This window comes from Mus caroli, unplaced genomic scaffold (genome assembly GCF_978045245.1).
Source record: "Mus caroli unplaced genomic scaffold, Mus_caroli_1 scaffold_14, whole genome shotgun sequence".
NCBI lineage: Eukaryota > Metazoa > Chordata > Mammalia > Rodentia > Muridae > Mus > Mus caroli.
The window spans coordinates 109,441,675-109,461,671 of NW_028227269.1; the positions used below are offsets into that span (position 1 = coordinate 109,441,675).

The 19,997-nt window shown below is 53.9% G+C and overlaps 1 protein-coding gene and 1 long non-coding RNA gene across 5 annotated transcripts; one reads left to right on the plus strand and one right to left on the minus strand.

Moving 5' to 3' along the window:
• Window positions 1–1,608: 1,608 nt before the first annotated feature.
• LOC147001328 (uncharacterized) lies at window positions 1,609–4,566 on the minus strand. The gene is made up of 3 exons (XR_015045288.1): window positions 4,362–4,566; window positions 3,246–3,522; window positions 1,609–2,980 (listed from the first exon to the last, which is right to left on the minus strand). It is a non-coding gene; the product is annotated as an uncharacterized LOC147001328 (long non-coding RNA).
• On the plus strand, window positions 4,521–18,623 carry Exoc3l4 (exocyst complex component 3 like 4). Of its 4 annotated transcripts, none has more exons than XM_029484973.1 (13): window positions 4,521–4,572; window positions 8,418–8,564; window positions 9,046–9,461; window positions 10,376–11,030; window positions 12,158–12,269; window positions 12,484–12,606; window positions 12,892–12,992; window positions 13,124–13,204; window positions 14,884–14,998; window positions 15,409–15,528; window positions 15,608–15,760; window positions 16,364–16,485; window positions 17,613–18,623. In XM_029484973.1, exons 3-13 carry the CDS (start codon window positions 9,062–9,064, stop codon window positions 17,794–17,796), a joined length of 2,166 nt encoding a protein of 721 aa, XP_029340833.1. In that variant the 5' UTR covers window positions 4,521–4,572; window positions 8,418–8,564; window positions 9,046–9,061; the 3' UTR covers window positions 17,797–18,623. The 4 variants fall into 4 exon arrangements, with proteins under 4 accessions (XP_029340833.1, XP_029340832.1, XP_021034723.1 ...); XM_029484972.1 differs by having other exon boundaries at window positions 4,526–4,796; XM_021179064.3 differs by having other exon boundaries at window positions 4,526–4,796; window positions 8,489–8,564.
• The last annotated feature ends 1,374 nt before the right edge of the window (window positions 18,624–19,997 follow it).

The following is a 19,997-nucleotide window of genomic DNA, read 5'->3' on the forward strand; positions in this document are numbered from 1 at the left end:
CCTCAGGGGGCTGACCTTTGGCAGGAAGTGCTGTCCACTCCGAGAGGCAGAGCAGAACGGAGCGAGGAGCAATGTTGCGTCACCTCTCTCCCGGGCAGGATTATGCCCAATTAAACAGGGTCCCACAGAAGGCAAGTCCAGGACCCTTGGAGGGGGCGGGGGTGTCTCCTGGGACCCAAGCCCAGGCTTTCTCCGTGGTTTACCAGGGTAGCCCCAGTGTAGTGATGACCCACTCCGGAGGTCCGAGAGCTAGTGGGGGCGTAGAGGGTCGGACCTCTGCCCACTCCTGCCCAAGCAGTGGGAGAGAGCCCGGGTGGGGCCAGAGCGGACGCCACACCCACTCAGCAGCCCAGCCTAGCCCAGCCTCTCCTTAGCACACAGGAGACCTGAAATCTGCCTGCGGCTCCCCCTAGCGCCCGCCGGGGTCAGTACTTAAAAACAGCAGACGCCACCGTCTGGTGCGTTTAGGTCCACCAGCAGGCTGCAAATTGGCCTCAGAGAGAGTAGGGCACAATCCACACACACCTCCGCCCCCACAACCCCCGCTCCCGCCAGACCCCGCAGCCGCCAGGGACACAGGGTGAACTCCGCCTCCCCAGTCTTAGAATTGATTCCAATCTGGGCCCCTTAGCATTCTGGGCAAAATTGACCCCTAGACAGGTAAACGTATGTGGAGGGTCCTTCTGCTCTTGCCTACCTAGAATTCAGGTCCTCAGGTGAAGTGAACTCAGGTCATCCCAGTAACAATCCTGTTTACTTAAGAGTAAATAAGGCTTAGCGACAAAGATGCCTCTCCCAAGGTCGTGGGGAGCTGGGGTTGACGTTCTCGGTGTCCTACGGTGTTCTAGCTATGCCTCTCCTCTTAGCTGCACCCTGCACGGCCCTCATCTGATCTCAATTTGACTGCCCTGGCACCTGGGCTTCTCTTAGACTATGCTGGGACTTTTCCGCTGGGATTTTTCTGAAAAAGCCAGGGGAAGGCAACATGGAAAAATAGAACAAGTTGCTGGGTGTGATGGCACTTACTGCAATCCCAACACTTGGGAGATGAAAGCAGGAATGGGAGTTCAAGGTCATCCTCAAGTATGTAGCAAGTTCAAGGCCAGCTGACTTGGAGTTGAAGAGTTGGCTCAGCGTTAAGAGCACCATCTGCTCTTCCAGAGGACTAAGCCTGGTCCCAGCACTCACATGGTGACCAGAGGACATGACACCCAGAAAGCACAGACATACATGTAGGCAAATCACCCATGCACATAAAAAAAATAGATTAAGGCTGGAGGGGTGGCCCAGTGGTTAAGATCACCTGCTGCTCTTGCAGAGGACCTGGGTTCGGTTCCCACCTGATGATTCACAACCATCCCTAACTCCGGTCCCAGGGAATCTGGCCCCCTCTGACCCCTGCAGGCACCATACATGCATATGGTGCACACGCATATTTGCAGGCAAAACGCATAAAATAAAATAAACACATTTAATAAATTAAATATATTATATATTTAGTGCTATTTTATTATATTATATATTATTATATATAATTTTAAATTATATATTACACATAAATATAATTTAAAATTCTACTTTGATGAAAAGAATGTTTAAGAACACAAAATACCAACCAGTAACAAAATCAAAGATGATATCACAGCCTCATGGGCATGCTCAGTCTGGGGTTTGGTGAGACTTTGGGAGAGGTCTAGAACAATCCTCCTGGTCCTGGGTATTAGATTTCTGAGGCAGCATAGACACAGCAGTCAGAAAGAGATCAAAGTCTTCCTGCTTGGACTTCTGAGGCTAGACTTCAAGCAATTCAAACGTGGAGATCCCAGGACTTACATGTGACTTGGAGACAGTCTTGGTATCTCCAGTTGACTGTGTGGTGGTGGGTAGGTCCCTGAGCCCAGGGCAGCCTTCTTAAAGGGAGCCAATAGGCAGGTCAGGCTGAGCTGAGGGGAAAGGGCCAGCCGGGCATCTCTTGGGCTTGGATTGGTAGTTCCACCTAGGGAGCTATAGTTACTGAAAAGTAATTAATCGGAGGGCATCCTGGAGGTGGTTCTGATGGCTTCTGTCTGACTTGGCCTGTCTCCAAATAGCATGGGGTGATGTAGTATGCCTTGTATCATCAACTTCTTATTTATATGTTGAACCCTTAGCTCCAGAACCTGAGAACATGACCTAATATGGAGATAGGGTCTTTAAAAAGACAATCAGTTAAAGTCAGGTCAACTGGGAGGCTGGGTATATAGTTAAGCTGTTATGTCGTCTCCCAGAAGAGGATGCAGAGACACAGCTCTGCGCTGTCACCTTCACCAGCCTTAAGACCCTCTTCGTCTTTTACAGACCCAATTTATGCTAAACGGAGACTTATGGCTTTAGTGAAGGAAAGAGTTTTAGGACTAGCCAGTCTGAAGTAGAGTTGGAGATTATTATTAAAGATACTTTAACAGGATTACACGTGAAGTTAGGAGAAAGAGTAAGACTTAATGGAGGACATGTTGGGAGAATAGCAAAAAGTAAGACATGCCCACGGGAGGAGTCAGCCCACTCAGGGGGCTCAGCAGGGGACTAAGCTGTCCTAGCCTTAGCCATAGATCCCTGATCTTGGTGACTCTCAAGTTGTATCTCTGAGGTTACCAAGAAAGCATTATTTTTCTCCATTTCCTGCTCTTCTGATAAATGAGTGGTGGTGGTGATGGAGATGTCTTGTATGCAATAACAATTTGATGATCTTTCTTTTTTTTTTTTTATTTATTATATGTAAGTACACTGTAGCTGTCTTCAGACACTCCAGAAGAGGGCGCCAGATCTCGTTACGGATGGTTGTGAGCCACCATGTGGTTGCTGGGATTTGAACTCTGGACCTTCGGAAGAGCAGTCGGGTGCTCTTACCCACTGAGCCATCTCTCCAGCCCCCTTGATGATCTTTCTCAAGGAGTTTAGTACATGTCTTCTCTATAAGTGAGGGGTTTTGTGGAGGAAATTCCTAGAAAAATCAAAGATTTATAGCTGGCGGGGGAGAAAGGCCTTCTGCAGGTGTTGATCACACAGGATCCTTGCCTGTTGCTAAGGTACTGCAACCAGGGGAGCTCCTTTTATTCTCATGTTCCCACGCTTTGCCCACCCTGCTATCTATCTTGCCTCAGAGAGCTTACCTAGCGTGTTATCTTAGTTAGGGTTCTATTGCTGTGAACAGACACCATGACCAAGGCAACTCTTATAAGGACAACATTTCATTGGGGCTGGCTTACAGGTTCAGAGGTTCAGTCCATTATCATCAAGATAGGAACATGGCAGCATCCAGGCAGGCATGGTGCAGGAGGAGCTGAGAGTTCTACATCTTCATCTGAAGACTGCTAGCAGAACACTGACTTCCAGGCAGCTAGGATGATGGTCTTAAAGTCCACACCCACAGTGACACAACTACTCCAACAGGGCCACACTTCCAAATAGTCCCACTCCCTGGATGGAGCATATACAAACCACCACACTCCACATGCTATAAAGAAGAGAAAACTGGACAGACACCTACAGAGGAAAGAACACATAAAGAGAGAAAACACCAGTCACGATGGCACATGCCTTTAATCCAATTTCTGTGCGTACAGAGCCAGCCTGGTCTACATAGTGAGCTACAGGACATAGAAGAAATACATAGTGGGACCCTGTCTCCAGAAGACGTAGAAGAGGGGGAGGAGGAGGAGGAAGACGAAGGAAAGGAAGAGGAAGAAAGAGGTAGCCTCAGAAGCCCTCAGGTCCCCCAAACCGGGAGAGTATAGCCTGTGTGGCGCTCTGTTCTCACAGCCCAGTACTGAGTACTGAGTACTGAGTACTGTAACCAGAGCATCCATACTGTACCCAGGTACAGAGCAGGACAGTCATGAATGTGTCCTTGGATTTCCCCCAAGTTTTTTTCTTAAGACGCTGACTGTGGAATCCCCCTGAAATCAGGGGACGTGCCTCTTCTGAAATCTCCACGGCCCTCTCCGAAAAAAAGCTTCCTGTCTGAGTCTCTGTGAAAGCAGAAGGCCTGAGTTCCAAAGCCATCACAACAGCCCCTCCTCCACGGTGTTCATGCTGCGCTGAGTCTGCCTAGAAGGCTGCCTGTCATTCCTGAGTGTGAGCCCCTGTGGTCCCTCGGTCCTCTCCCACCAGCACTCCGGAGCAGTGTGTGGCTCACACCTGGTCCCCCAGGCATTACAGAAAACTTCCCTAACAGGTCTCTACTCTCTGCTTCTCAGCTCGGGCAGGCATAGGGGGCACTGGAGTGATCGTCCCAGACTGGCCTGGAGCTGCAACCCTTGGCTGGAGAGAGGAGAGTTTTTGGGCTTGAGCACTAGGGGGTAAAAGCCTCCCATTTATCTTACCTCTGGCAGCGGTCAGGATCCGACAATCCTCAGTGGTCCCCAGCCCCCACTGCTGCATCCTCCTCCCCTAACCCCACCTCCCTAACCTCTCCTCCACTAATCTCCGCCTCCTCGGCTTCCCTTAAGGCCCTCCCTAGCCTCCCCTTCCCAGTCTCTCCCTGTCAAGCTCCGGTCAGGCTCAGGCAAGCTCCGGGACTGTGGCTGATCAAAGGTTAGAGTGGAATGAAAGGGGTGGAACTTTTCTGAAAGCGAAAGTATGGGGTCCGAGTAGAGAGTGGGTCAGGGCGGTCCTGTGGCTGGGAAGTCCCAGCTGTTGGTCCACCAGTTGGGCTGTGCTGGCAGCCACCTCTCTCCTGGACCTGATCTCAGAATCCTGCTTGGCTGGCTTGCTTAGGACCTCTGCTGCCTGGGTGCAGTTGTCTGCGTGCCTATCAGGTAAGACCCAGCCAGGTGGGGCAGGAGGATGTGAGGGTGTTTGGGGCCATGGGTGGGGACCCAAGAGGCTGAGACTACTCCGGCTGTGTTAGTTGGCTTTGTGGTCAAGGGTCTGGGCTCCAAGTCCAGGACGGCTGAACTAGAATACCAACTCAGCCACAGAAGATATACGCACATCCGAACACATAAACAGCCACACACACTTGCAGAGAGCAGAGACATCCATGAGGCATACAGACACAGAAGAAGCACACACATATTACAAGACAATCACTCACACGGCGAGGCACTGGGGCTAGCTAGCATGAAGATCTGAAAGATGTACCACAGGTTCACAATCATGGCAGGGCCACACCATTCCTTGGGTACCTGACATTTATTGGCCCCATCATGGGTCTGAGCCAGGCTCATTCCCTGCTCCCTGGAGGCTCCTGGCCAAGTGGCAGAAAGCTCTCAGATCATATCACTACTCTCCAGGGCTGGAGCTAGACCCAGAAAAGGATGTGCTTCTCAGAGGAAGAGCCCCAAGGAAGCTCTCGGCAGCTGGAAGATGAGGGGCAACTCCCAGAAAGGCTTGGAGGGGGAATGAGTCCTGGGCTGCAGAGGGGCAACAGAGAAAAGCAAGACAACCCCGAGGGAAAGCCTTGTGTGCCTATTTAAGAAGTCTGTCCTTCAGTGAAAGTCTGTCCTTCAGTGGGGGGTGGCTACCAGGGATGTTTGTATTTTGGCAACTCTGAAGGGAGCCTGTGTCTTTTTTAAAATAGGCCTGGCTGGCACATAGAACAGCTACTGATCGTGTTTGCAAAATCAACACATGAAATTTACTAAACTCTTGTTATTCCCATAATAACCGTGCTTGGGATTTTTCGGAACTGCTTCTCTCTGACATTTGCAGCTCTTACTGATTTTCCTAGCTTGTTGATTTAACTAGATCTCAAAGGCGAGCACTGAGGCGGATTGAAACCATATTTTCTTGCCCTGTTCCATATTTTCAGGAAAGGACTCAGCTTGCAGGGAAGGTTTCAAGGCACGGACGCCACAGCCTGCCGGCAGTGGTTGCCCCGGGGCTTTGAAGGACAGAGGATAGCCTGGTCCTAGGGTAGGTGGGGAGAAAGGATGTGGTTCGTCCCAGAGAGAAACAGAGAGTGGGAGTTGGTGCAAGAGGGAAGGTCTAGAAAAGAGTAGAAACAAGGCCAGATGTGGGGGAGATCTAGACCTAACCTCATGGCCACAGCTGGAGGGGCCATGCTGACTTCCCTGTACCTAGCCTTGCAGTTGGTACTGACTGGGAAAGAGGTGAGCTCAAGGCCCAGACTGTCATGGATCTTCGGGATCTCCGGCCTTAACGCCAAGTCAGTCAGCAAGTGACAGCAGTGGAAATGGGTGCTGGAGGACGAGGACCGGCCTTGTGGTCACAGAGGGAAGGCATGGGGCTAGGGTCCATGATCATCCCGGTGGGCACCAGAATGACACCTGACCAGGCCATCCTTGGGTGGGGCACCCACCCAGCCTGGAGAGTCCATACTTCTGAACTGCACTCTTGGGTGAAAGAGAGAGGAGACAGACAGACTCTCAAGCCTGGAGGAGACTCTGACACAGTAGAGTCAGCCCTGAGGAGCCATGGAGCAGATGACACAGAGCTGAGGGTTCCTTGGATGACAGGAAGTCACTGTGTCCTAAAAAACAGGTCCAATGTGGAGACCAAAGAGAGAGGGGATCAGGAGGGGACACAGCTGGAGGGGGGGACCAAAACTGGCACACTCAGCAGGATGGAGGGGGTCCCATGAGCTAACATGCATGCCCAGGAGTGAAGCAAAAAATTGTCGATCTAGAAAGAGAAGAATTTGAATGCCAAGCTATAGGGCTTGGGGTAGCTTGAGGGTACTGGGGGAGTCACAGAAAAGGGGGGGGTGTCAAGAATGGTTTGGGTAGCTGCTGAGAGCTGCAGAGCCAAAAGAGATGTGGCTGCAGCCAGAGGGGCTGTTTGATGGCCGCGATGGCTCTTTAGGACAGGCCTGGCTTGATATGAAGGTGGGTGAGTACCGTGAGCCCAGAGACTCCTGTGTAGCCTTGAGATTTCATGTGTCCAGGTGCCCCTCCCTATCCAGAATCTGCCTCCAGGCTCCCCTGCAAGGACTGCCAAGTCTGACTCTCTTGTGGTCTTCACAGAGAAAGGACTTTTTTTGGGTGACATCTGATCCTCTAGTCAGGAGCACACACCGGCCACCCGTTGTTCATAGCTTCTGAAGAGACATGGTGGGCCAGGCTGAGTGGCTGGAGGCTGGATCCTTCCCTTTTCTGAGCAGTGGGTTCCTCAAATGGAGCAGATAACACGCCTCAGGGGGAATTGTGGGGACCACATCTGCATCAGCACTGGGCTGGACACATAGTCAGGGCTTGGTAAATCAAGATGAACTCTTACCAACCAAGGCAGGACCCGTCTTATCCTTTCCCAACATCCCTGTGGTCAGGGAGTCCAGAGAATGCAGCAGGGGCAGGTGCCATCTCTCACACTAGGCATGGAAGGTCACCTTAGATGAAGGAGCTGACCAGAGATTGACATTTAATGTCAGCTCTGTGTGGGGCAGGGTCCCTGAACCTGGGTGGCAGGCCAGATGATGACCTGTGGTCAGGGTGGGGCTGATAAGGCCCCAACCAATCATCTGAGCTTCCCTCCCTCTCCTGGGCTTCCGTGAAGCTGCCGGTGGCCTCTGGAGCTCCAGAAATCCAGGCCTCAGCTGACTCTAGCAGATGCCTTGCTGGAGGGCGAGACCCTAGGGGGCGGCCTCTGTCCAGCATGCCTTAAGTCCAGGGAAGGGCAGTTGCTTTCTGACTCACCCAGGGGTCTGACCTACTTAGATTTGTCCTGGTATGGTAAGAAGCCCTAAAGAAGGCTGGGAGCTATGCCTCTTTTGGGTCAAGCCTTTCTTCTTCCTTCTCTTCCTCTTCTTCCTCCTCCTCCTCTTCTTTCTTTTTAAAAAAGATTTATTTGCTTCTTTATGGTGTGTGTGTGTATGTGTGCATGTGTGTGTGTGGGTGTTTTGCTTGGATGTATGTCTGTGTACTATGTGTGTGCCCAGTTCCCTCGAAGGTCGGAAGAGCCTATTGGTGGCCCTGGAACTGGAGTTACAGATGGCTGTGAGCCACTGTGTGGGTGCTGGAAATTGAGCATGGGTCCTCTGCAAGAGCAAGTAGTGCTCCTAACCACTGAACCATCTTTTCAGCTCCATCCAACCCTTCTTTTAGCGCAGTTTCTCAGAGGGCCTAGGGAGAGCTTGCTGGCCCAATCACCATCCCCCACTTGTGTCTGGCTTGCACAATGTGGTGGGCAGGAGGTTCCAGTGGCCGGGAAGGCTGTCTCTTCTCTTCCACCCCTAGCTAAATATACAGTCAGAAAAGCAAACAACCAGGCTTTGCTAGCGAAAGGGAATGTGGCGGTGGTGCCTGGCAGGGGCCTGAGCAGGGGGTGTCTCCCATGAGACCCCCACCACCACACACCCCGTGTGGTGAAGGTTGGGGTTCGGCAAGAGGGGGGGAATGCAGTAGGTAGGAAATACATTGGGATTCCTCAGCTCCAGGTTAAATATAGACCTGAAGCCCCTCCCACCACCTTCCCTTCAGGCTGTGTGGTGAAGATAAGTGGCTGGGTGCCTGAGGCCAGGGCTCTAGGGCACCACTGTACCCTCCTCCAGATCCCAGGCCCCAGAGGGAAGGCCTTAAGAAGCTTCCGGTTTGAGCAGCAGAGATCCTGCCTTTCCAGCTGAAGGGGTGAGTCCACGTCTCTGGAGGGCGTGAAGGGGGGTTGTGGGAAGGAGGGACGGGGAAAGGTTTAGGCCTTAGAATCTAAAATCCTAGAAATTTGGGATGTGGGTCCTGGGCTCTGCCCTTGTGGGTTGTGGGTTGGGCTGGTTCCCAGAATAAGCAAGCTCAGTACTCCTTTGAGTTCAACTGGGAATTCCTCAGGCTCTGTGAAGGTGGACACCTGGGAGGGAGCCTCTGAGAATGGCACCAGGAAGGCATTCTGCCGGCAAACGTGGTCTGCACCCTCACACCCATTGCACTGGGCATGCAAAAGGCTCTGGCCAACCCAGGCACTAGCAGACATTTCTTTCCCCATAGAAGTGACAAAGCCTTCCTGCACCATGTTCCGGGGTCCCCTGAGTCCTGGAGTTTAGCCAGAGTTGGGTATCTGCTTCCTGGGCTGGGCTTGGTGCCCTCCAGGCCCCTTGAGCCGCTTTCTCACCCTCAGCTCTCCTGCTGCCAAGATGCCTTTGCCGCAGACAGAGGCCCCTGGGCCAGAGGTGAAAAGCCCCAGGGAACCTAGGAAGTCACAGACCCTCCCTGTGACCACCTGGAAGTCCAACAGTATGAAAGAGCAGAGCACGCACCACGGGGGCAGCTTGAGACCCAGCTTGGGCATGCTGAAGCAGACCCTCTTCCGGACCAGCCTGAGAGCTTCAACCCACAAGCCCAAGGAGGACCCGGGCCTGTTCAGGCGCAGCTCCCGTTTCCTGTTGAGGTCCTTGAGACGGGCCATAGACGAAGGCTTAACTGCTGGGCATCCCCAAGGCCCTGCAGTACCAGAGAAGCCCTCCAGAGTCACAGATGGTGCCAGCAGGCAGGCAGCCACTGGGACAGAGGCTGAGGATCTGGAACCCCAGGCAGGTAAGGTCTCACACAACACCATGAGAGAAAACAGAGGGTAGAGGGGGCAGGAGCTGAGCTGGGTATCCCGACAGACTCTCCTTGAGGCCTAATTCACCCAAACTCTGCCTTCTGCACAAATTCTTTTAGTATCTAGCAAGGGAAGCCCTTTCCTCTCAACACAGCCGCTGGGCAAATGTGAAACATCGGGCTCAGCTAAGTGACTTGCTTGGTCTTTAACAGCAACCAGTAAGGGGTGGGATTTGAACCCAGGTCTGCATGACTGTAGAGCTATAGACCATGCACGGGCCTTTCACAGCCTGGCCCGTTGAACAAACCCATTCTAGGCATTGGGTTCTGACCACAGGGTCACAGAAGTTCATGGAAGCCATGGTTACTTGGAGCAGCAGCTAAGGGTCGGTTCGGGGGAGGACAAATGGAACTTGGACTCTGAAGAAGGGATCCAGGCAAAGTAGAGAACTCCTTGAACACAGGGTGGGAAGAGAAAGGCACGGCAGAGAGGCTAGCTCTGAACTTAAGGGCAGGACACACCCTGCCCGAGCTCTGACCCTATTAGACCTGTAATTACAGCCACATATGATGTCACCAGCACCAACTCAGCAGAGATGGAAGAGAGGATTAGGGGTCGGGGGTACAAGGTAGAAGGTACTGGTTACAATATAGCCAGCTGTGCAGTCAGGAACTAACCCAAATTGCTGTTTTCAGCCATTTGTTTGGGGCCCTGTCACTGTTCCTTCTAATGTGACTATTAGCAGGGACTTCTGGCAGGTAGAGCAATTCAGTTGTGCACAGGACAGCTGGGCAGTGGCCAGGTGGCTCAGCCCAAAGCTCGCAGAGCAACCTAAATGTCTGGATTAGTACCAGGACCATAGATGGGTCCCTCTCATTACGCCCTTTCTCACTTGCGGTTGCAGAAAGTAAATCCGTGGCAGACCTCATCACTGAGCGGCAGCTAGTGAAGGCCTTTGAACAGTTGCGGTACCTGGAGACGCAGCTGGTAGCCGACAAAACCTCACGTACCTTTACACAGGACCCCACCGCCTATGCGCGGCGCGCTATGGACCTTTGTCTACATTACGACGGAATGGCTGCGGAGATCGGAGCCATTGTGCGCGAGGCGCTGAGTTCCGAAGGCGTGGATCGAGACGCTCTAGCGGAACTGGCCCAAGTGGTACACTTGGAAGAGGAGGCCCATCAGACCTCCCAGGCCGAGGGTGATTTCTTGAGTACTCCCCGCCACTGGCGTCTGCATTGGGAGGACGCGGTGCGTCTCAGCGCTCAGGAGCGCGTACAGCAGGCAGGCGCTAAAGTCATCCCCGGGGCTGCGGAGGGATCATCCGACCTAGCCCAGCTTCTGGCTGAGCTCGGTGGCGTGGTTCGCCAGGACCTGCAGAAGGTGCGCTTAGAGATGCAGCCCGCTTACGAAGCCACCGACTTCCCAGTGTGGGAGACCTACTTGCGTGCCTTCCACAGCGCTGTGGCCCAGCGCCTACAGGAGCTGGCGCGAGACGCCCGCGGCTGTGAGCAGCTCTATGTGCTGTTAGACTGGGCCGCCAATGTCTATGGCAGGTGAGGCCTGAGCTAGGGTATTTTAGGCAGGAGCGGGTACCATTAACCAGCAGGAGATCACGGAAAACGGGTACAAGAGCATAGGACACCTTCCTTCCCCGTCACTGGCAAAGGCGATGGGACACGAGGAAGACTGGGGACCTGGTCATCCTTTGTGCTAGGCTTTGTGCTCCCATCCCAGGTTTTCCTAAGGGACTACCCATGTGCAGGTTCCCAAAGCTAGAAAGTCTCTCTTGTGCACTTCAAACCAGTGCCAGGAGCCCCATAAAGCAAAGCTAGTCCATAAGATGGCTGCAAGTGGGAAAAGGTGGCTTTCCAGGCACACCACCACCCAGCTTGCTGCCCCTCTGGGTGGGCATTCACATGTAGAGTGCAGCCTGCAGGGGGCTTTTAACCTGCTGTGTAACTAGGGTGTTTTAGGTCCCCAGATGAATGGGCCCCAGCTTTGCCTCAGCAGGAATAGGTAAGGGAGAAGGCTGCCGGGAGTCCTGGCCTCTTTAAATTGCCAAGTGATCTCAAGCCACTATCAGGCCCTGTCTAGGACACCCTGATTTGGGTTAGATGGTGATGGGGCCGGAGAATGTCGTTTACAGCTCAGTCTTCGAATGTAGGCTGTCCATGAGGGCAGAGGTCACATTGAGGCAGTCTGGCAGAGGCCCATCTGAACAGCTCCTTAAGCTTTCTGAGCAGGACCAGCTGTTTGCTTGAGGGTCAAGTCTGCCCCTTCTGGAGGTTTCATGGGAAGGGAAGTGATGGCATAGAACTCTGGAGGGCAGGGGAGTGGAATGTGTCAACAGAAGAAGTTCAGAACTCTAATAATGACTTTAGACTTTTTTAAAAAATATATTTATTTATTATATCTTAAGTACACTGTCGCTGACTTCAGACACACCAGAAGAGGGCATCAGATTTCATTACGGGCGGTTGTGAGCCACCATGTGGTTGCTGGGATTTGAACTCAGAACCTCTGGAAGACCAGTCAGTGCTCTTAGCTGCTGAGCCATCTCTCCAGCCCCATGACTTTAGACTTTAAGCCAGGTTAGAGAGAGGAGGTAGCTGGTGGAGCACCAGAGGCCCCCCCCCCCGGGTCCTAACAACTCCCTCATCCCGGAATCTTACTTTTTCAGTCCTGACTTCCTGGGCGCCCCAGACTTGGCGCTGCCCACCGAACCGCTGCCCCCACTTCTAGAGCCTGCTCTGTGGGCTCGACTGGAGAGTGACTACACTAGCTTCCTGGAGGTGAGGCTGGGGAGGCCCCGGGCTCCAGAGGTTGGGCCCTACAGGAGGCTTGATGTGGAGGCTAGGGGTTGTGCTGGCAGTACCTGTAAGCCATGGACCATGACTGGAGTCCGGTGACGCTAGTCCTTGAAGGCGCAAAGTGGAGTTTGGTAGGCAGGGGGCGCCCTTACCTTCCTCCTGGAAAGCTCACCACAGGCCACTCCTAACCCTACAGACCAAGATCACAAGCTGTTTTGACAGCATCTTGCAGCTGGAACAGAATCGCTGGGAAGCCGACGAGGACCGGGAAGTGCTGCAGGGCCTCTACCACGCGCCCCTGTCCATCGATGTGCACATGGTGCGCCCGGGAGGGGGTGAAGGAAGGGCTGTGTTCAGGACTCAGGCTCATGTCGGAGATCCCTCAGAGCTAAGTTTTACTGAGAGAGGAACCTGTGGAGTGATCTAGACTCCTGGGGCACATGGCCAGGTTAAATCACAGCTCTCGGGTCTGCCGGTGAATTCTAGTAGCTGTGTGGAGGGGTGGGGGAAGGTGACTCTCACATTGGGGCCACTGAAAACCTGCAGCGATGGGGTGGGCTGGGTTCGGGACTCAACTGCTCTCAGCATGTGGCATCCCTGGCAGCTGGTAGCTGAACATGTGAAGGCAGCTGGCGCTATCTCCGCGGAGCTGGAGGCCACCACCCTGCAGATCTGCGCGCGTGCGCTCTGTCTCTTTGTGCCCAGGTACGGGTGGCATTCTCTGTCCAGGACGGATACTCGAGAATGGGTGGACTGAGTGTGAGGCCCTCATCACGGTGACGACCTAACGGGGGCGCAGACCTGAAGTCAGAGGAATGATTTTTTCCGATCCCCAGGTTTGAAAAGGCTTTTCTGGCGTCGAAGGCGGTGAGCGAATGGTACCTGGGTGCCTACATTAACGCCTGCGTGGAGCTGAGGTAGGTCGCCCCAGCTCCAGGACGCTGCCTAACACTGCCAGCAGGAGGCGTGCGAGCTCAGGAAAAGAGATCAGAAGCAGCGGCGGCTAAGGGCAGGAGTTGGGGAAGCGGCTTAGTGTGGGTTCCCCAAGGCCTTCTGGGATTGTCCCCTCTTCGCCTTGGCCTTAAAGTACTCAGCAGGGCTAGAGCCCTGGAACAAATGAGGGGCTTCAAGGCTGATCAGAGACTGAGGAGATGGGACTGCCCCGGTCCCTGAGTTCTCTGTTTATTCCCTCCATCCCATTCTGTTCTTTTTCCTGAGTTACCTTCTCCTCCGAACCCCTCCACCTCCCCGCGTCTCAACCTGGACCATCCTGGGCATCTCTTCCCTCAGAAAACATGGTCTTCTCTATTTGGCAGAGACTGCTACGGGAACTCCAGACCATACCACATGCACACTTCCCCACAGATATGCTAGTCTGGGGAATACAGCCATCTAGGCCACCTTGTGGGGTTGGATACAGCATTGCCCATTGTTGGCTGTGTGCGCTGGGGCAAGTCACTTCATCTTGGTGCCTCTTAACTCTTCTAACAAAGCCAGAGCCTGCTTCCTCAGGCCATGGGGACTGAGTTCATATGGACTCTTTAAAAAAGATTTATTTATTTTATGCATATAAGTACACACTGTAGCTGCACAGATGGTTGTGAGCCTTCATCTGGTTGTTGGGAATTGAATTTAGGACCTCTGCTTGCTCAGGCCAACCCCACTTGCTCGGGTCTGCCCCATTCGCTCCAGTCAACCTTGCTCCCTCCAACCCAAAGATTTATTTATTATTAAAATAAGTACACTGTAGCTGTCTTCAGATGCACCAGAAGAGGGTGTCAGATCTCATTACAGATGGCTGTGAGCTACCATGTGGTTGCTGGGAATTGAACTCAGGACCTTTGGAAGAGCAGTCAGTGCTCTTACCCACTGAGCCATCTCACCAGCCCCCTCATATGAGCACTGTGATACACTGTGTGCCTGCTTAATACACCCAGTGTGACTTCCCAAGCCTAGGGTAGCCTGGGACAGGTGGGCAGGTGGATGCTGGTGCAAGCAGTAACCCATGCAGCTAGGAGATGGACCAGGCGTGCCTGCCCAATGGGACAGTGTCATTCTCAGAGGCAGGGATGAAGCTCATTGGCGAGTTTCTGCCGGGCATGGCTGTGCTACCATGTCCCATCACCAAGAGGCATGGAGGTCTGACTCAAAGCTGCCAGACGGGATCAAAGCAGCCACCCTGTCACCCTGCTGCCAGAGTTAATGATTGGTCCTCAGGGCTTTGATGTTGTCCTTTTATTCAGTTCTGCCCCTGGGTGCTACTTTGCACAACTCCAGGGACATTACAAGCTAAATCAGGGATTCTCAACCTGTGGGTCCCGGCCCCTGCCACAAAGGTACCAGATATCCTGTATATCAGGTATTTGCATCATGCTTCATTACAGTTATGAAGAAGCAACTAAAATGATGTTATGGTTGGGGGGGGGGTCACCACAACACAAGGGACTGCGTTGGGAAGAATAAGAACTGCTGAAAAATGAATGGGAGGCAGACCAGTGCTGCGCCCAGCCTGCAGGGGTGTGCCCCGGGGGAGGGGTCTTGCTCCTCTGCTTGTTTTTTTGTTCCCAGCTCACTCCTTGTCTTGGCTCCTCCCCAGAACCAGTCTTCTGGCCAGGTTCCCAGGAACCATAAAGGAACTAGAGAAACCCCTGGTGGCTGCCACCAATAGCTTCCAGAAACATTTGCTCCAGATTGTACAGCAAGACATGCAGGTGAACTGGACACTTCTGTGCCCCCTCCAACCCTGGTACCCATCTGTGCTCTAAAGGTCCAGGCCTAGGTCACAGCATTCTTTTGCCCTCTGTGAGTTCTCCCGGAGCAAGGGTGGTTGGGAAGCACTCACCAACCCACTGCTGCTCTTTCTGTTCAGTGGGGTGGTGGGCCAAGAAATAAGGCCTTAAAGCCCCTTGACCAAACAGACACTCAAGGTGCACCCAGCACACACCCTAAGCAGGGTCTGACAAGACTCTTAGACTTTACCATGCCCATTGGAGGAGGCATTATGGGAAGGACCTAGTGATAAAACCTGTGCCTAGAAAAGAGGGCTGCACCAGGGAGCCCAGCATGGAAGGGGATTAGAAACGGTGAACAGAGCTCACTTCCCATGCCCTTCTGTCCCCAGCCTCTATTTAAGGTGCTATATACCAAGAGCTGGCTCACACAGGACACACTTCGTCCCCTCATGGACAAGGTGGTGGACTTTGCACATCATCTTGAGCATGTGACCCCACCACTGGCACAGGTACCAGGAAGTGGGTGGCTGGCATGGGTGTGCAGGGCCCATGGCTTTGATCCTGACCACTACCATCTCCCTCTCCCAGGAGACACTGCAGGAGGTGCACCGTTTTGTGGTCCGAGAATACCTGGGGCAGGTGCTAAGGCCCCATGAGAGGTTCAGTGGCCAGGATCGACTGAAGGGCTCCAATAAGATGAACCTGGATGCCCAGGCCATTAGCAACACCTTCCAAGGCTTGGTAGGAGCAGTGTCTGACTGTCAATCGGGCTCAGTCTCTGGCCAACAAACCCAGCCAGGAACCCCCTATTCTGTTTTCATCCTGTAAAGAGCCCTCACAGTGGGTGAAGCAGAAGAGAGCTTCCACTAGGCCGTTCTTCAGACTCCACAGGGAAAATGGCAGTGGGGCTAGACTCTAAAGGGGCGGGCCCAGGAGGGGGTTTCACTTTACATTGTATTTGCATACATTTGTGGGTGAAGGCAAAGAAGGAATGAAGGTTATGATGGGCAAGGTCTGTGGGAGATCTTTCCCCTCTCGGACCGGGAGCACTTTGAGCCCAAACCCCTTATCTGGGCTGCTGGCTCCTACTGGTGACAGGTTCCAATCAGCACTTTCCTGGTCAGGGCTCGGATTTCCCGTCTGTGCAGACAGGAAGAAAGTTCTCCACAATCACTGTAGATGTGGTCTGTGGATTCTTAGTCCCTGACTCCGTGGAATCTTCTTATGGGCAAGCCACCCACGGCAGACACACGGGAAGGGTGTTTCTGGGCACTACAGGAGAGGTTTCTAGGCAGGGACTCCTTGGGGGAAAGGGACCACGCACATACCTCCCTGTTTCCTTAGGGCTCTGAAGCCAAGTGGCTGGACCAAGCCATCCTGTCTGTGGCTGAGATCCTGGGCGAGACATACAAAGACGACATCCGGCGGCACCTGGAAACACTTATACGGAGCTACCCGGACATCAGGTTAGCAGATACTCCTTCCCTCCTAGAGTCAGGGGTCACTGGAACCTGGCACTCGCGCCTTTAGCAAAGTGAGTGCAGGCGTGGAACGGAGGGAAGAGCGAGCTTGTCAGGGCCAAGAGAACTGTGGCTTAGCCGGGAAGCGAACCGCGACGGACCCGTGTGCGCATGCCCGCGAGGAAGGGGCACAGGGACCGTAGGCAAGAGGACCATCCCCTCCCTCGTGTTCTCCACCATCTGTGGACGGCGTGGCTCCACTCTCGGGCTCAAACCCTCTGTGGAAGCCCTCTAAGGCCTCGGCAGCCGTGAGGAGGCTCGGATCCCCGGGCCTTGTGGGGCAGTGAGTCATCAGAGCCCTTGGAAATCCCGGTTTGGCTCTCTCCAGTGCTCTCGGAGATTCCGGGATGGAAAGATCACTGAAAGCCCCTGGTCCAGCCCCTTCTCTGGCTCCCTGCTGCTCGCAGCTTGTTTGTTCTGGTAGATTTTGAATACGGACAACAACGACCCCGACCCGACCCCGTTAGCTCCTTCTAAGTTTTCAGTTTCCCTACCACTCCTCGGGGGTTCCCCAACTGGTGTTTGGCCCTTCCTCCCTGGCTCCAAAAGTGGTCTTGGATGGCTGCGGGGAAGCAGTGGGGACGCAGTGACTCAGGGTGCCCCTTTGTACCTATTTCACACACGTCCACCCCTCCACCACTTCACCTGCCACCCCACACCCCCCCGCCCCCCCCCCCCGCTCTGTCTTGCTGGCCTGGCCTGGCCTGGCCTCTACCTCCCTAGCATTCTGCCAGTTTCTGGAGCCTTCCCTAGATCAGAGTTCTTGCGTTGCCTCTGCACAGAGTTTCTTTCGGCTGTGCGCATGCCCCCTCCCCTGTCTCATGTCTGTGTGTTCTAGGTCCATTTACTGTGCACCTCCAGGCCTACACTCCCACCTCCTTTTAGAGAGTCCCATCCCCTCCCGGCCTGGGATAGTCCCAGCCTTTCAGCCTCCCTGATCCAGCTCCAGGAATGCTGGATGAATCATACTTCCTCCCAAGCCTGGGTTCCTGCCCTCTCGGAGGTGGGGACGGGCAAGAGCTGAAGGGTACCAGGGGGCACCGCTCTGCAGTGGGGACCCTATGTCTCTACAGGCGAGACCACATTCTGGCCATTCTGGCACTACGCAGACTCGGCCGCCGCCGGAACCAGAATCTCTTGCAACACACCCAAGACTTGCTGAGGGCCGCCCACGAGTCCAGGCTCCCCTCACACCACGTGCTCTTCGAGGAGATCGAAGTGCCCACCTCTGTGGACGTGCTAATCACCTGCATCTAGGGCTGAAGGGCAAGCAGGAGCCTCGTTGGCCGAGGATCTGTCACCCTCCCCATGACTGACCCCAAGTTGGGAGCCCAGTGAGTCACTCTGGCCCTACCCCTAGCACTGAAGCCTGGGGCCTTGGAATTTTTGGTCTCAGCTGCCTGGCTGCTCAGCCAGAGGAGCCAGGAGATGAGGCATTCCGGGCATTTGTGGGGGAGTCTTTTGGGGCTGTGGAGTCTCCTTTCAGGACTTCAGGCCTGGGAAGGCTTCCCTTTCTAACTGCTCAGCACATCCACACTGTAGTGTGAAGCTGAGGATTCTAAAAATAAATGTGAATTAAAATAGTGTACAAGGTTGGGCAAGCTAAGCTGGTTGGGAGAGGTGATGCTGGATCGAATGTATGGGAGGACCGAGCCAGTCCTGAGCTGGAAAAGTCCCTGCCTGCCGCAGCAGATTGAAATAGGAGCCTTGGCTCCCCCTTCAGAGGTTGTGCTCCCAGCACCCACAGGGCAGTAAACAACCTTGTTCACCTCCAGTTCCAGGGGACCAAAAGCCCTCTCTGGCCTCTGTGAGTGTGAGCTTGTGCTGAACACAGACATGCAGGCAGGCAAGACACCTGTGCATAAAGGAAAACTAAATACATTTAAAAAGCAACAACAAAGCAAAGGCAGACCCCACACCCTGGGTCCCTAGCTTCAGATACCATGTTGGTCTTGCCCAGAAGGGGTAGACAGCCCCTCAGCCTCTCGCTAGGCACCTGAGCCCTCGTGAGCACCGGTTCTGCAGCTTGCAGTATTCTAGTTTCATGTAGGAGGGACTCTCAAGCAATAAAACTTGCCAGGTCACTGTGTGGTGGTGGTGTCCAGGTGGAAAGGTAACCATGCCTCGGGTACATTTCCAGGGGACAGTGCACCTGCTCCCTAGATAACTTGAAATTTGTCTATAGCCTGTAGGCAAAGGCTGGAGACCTGTTTGCATTGTTGGCTCCAATTCCAGGGAATATGTGAGCCAAACCAGGATTAACAGAGTGGATGGCACGGGGCTGTGATGGCTTTCTTACTCTACTGTTCCCCAGCAGACTGCCACTGTAGCTTTGGGCTTGACCCTGACACTAGCTTGTGTGGGGATAAAGTAACTGCATGTGGTCTGGGGTCCCAAAAGCCCTGTGCAGTTCCCCTCCTCAAGTGTATAAGACCAGGGTTCTAAAATGCTGCAGTGTGCGGGAGGTGGGCAAAGCATCTCTCCCTGCTCTCCCAGACCCCTCCCTCCCCTGTGTTGGGGGGAGACAAAGCCATGTCTGAGTCTGCTGGGAGCCCAGGGATAGATTCCCCGGGAATTCTTACTTCCTTCTAGGAGCAGGGGTCAGGGGTGGATGCCTGACACCACCGTGTGTATCAGGGCTGGATGCCAGCAGCAGGTCCAGACCTGGGGAGGACTAGAAGGGGAAGCAGGGAGGGTAGGGAGGGCAGGAATGAGGAAGTGCATTGCTGAGGTTCCCAGGCTCCAAAGCCAGAGGTGAAGGCCAGGAACTTGTTCCTGTTGATGACTGATGAAGCAGTTTTTCCTGCCGGCAGGGAAATCGAGGCCTATAGAGAGCAAGTGGCCTGGAAACCTCATAACCTGGAGTTCAGGTGTGAGAGGCTCCGCGATCATAGAGGGGGAGGTGATATTTCACAGGCCAGGCATCCCAGCTGGGTCCTACAGGTGCCCTTCAGTAGCCATCAGAGTCCTGGCAGTGCAAACAGGTCCTGAGAGGCAACAGAAAGCCTGGTCCTAGCCAGGTTCTACCCAGAGAGTCACCCTACATGTGAGTGTCACCCCTCACCAGGGCAGCAAGGTCCCATCCTGGCTGTGCAGTGCCACCTGAGCTTCAGGGCTGAGTGGGCTTCCTCACCAAACTGAAGAGGAAAGGGAGTTTAGTCCCAGCTCTGCAATTGTCTAGATGAGTCTCTAGGCAAGTCTACGTGCCTGTCTGTGCCTCACTATTTCCAGCTGTGAAATGGGCATGCCGTCAGTGCCTTCCAGTCAGAGGAGCTAGCATAGAGCTGGCTGAGGAGGGTGGGACAGGAGCTAGCCATAAAAGCCAGATTCCTGACCTCCCTATGATGCTCTAACCCAGCCAGGCCATAATCGGCAAAACAATGGTGAAAGTTGATCCTGAGTGCAGCCATGAGGCCAGGAGCCAGGGAGAATGGAATAGGACCTTGAGGGTTCAGGAG

What these genes read in the sequence shown, in the direction of transcription:
- Exoc3l4 (XM_029484973.1), top strand. Translation starts at nt 9,062, where the DNA reads ATGCCTTTGCCGCAGACAGAGGCCCCTGGGCCAGAGGTGAAAAGCCCC. An exon ending in ACTACACTAGCTTCCTGGAG is followed by an intron (nt 12,270 to 12,483) that starts GTGAGGCTGGGG and finishes CTAACCCTACAG; the next exon opens with ACCAAGATCACAAGCTGTTT. An exon ending in GCAACACCTTCCAAGGCTTG is followed by an intron (nt 15,761 to 16,363) that starts GTAGGAGCAGTG and finishes CTGTTTCCTTAG; the next exon opens with GGCTCTGAAGCCAAGTGGCT.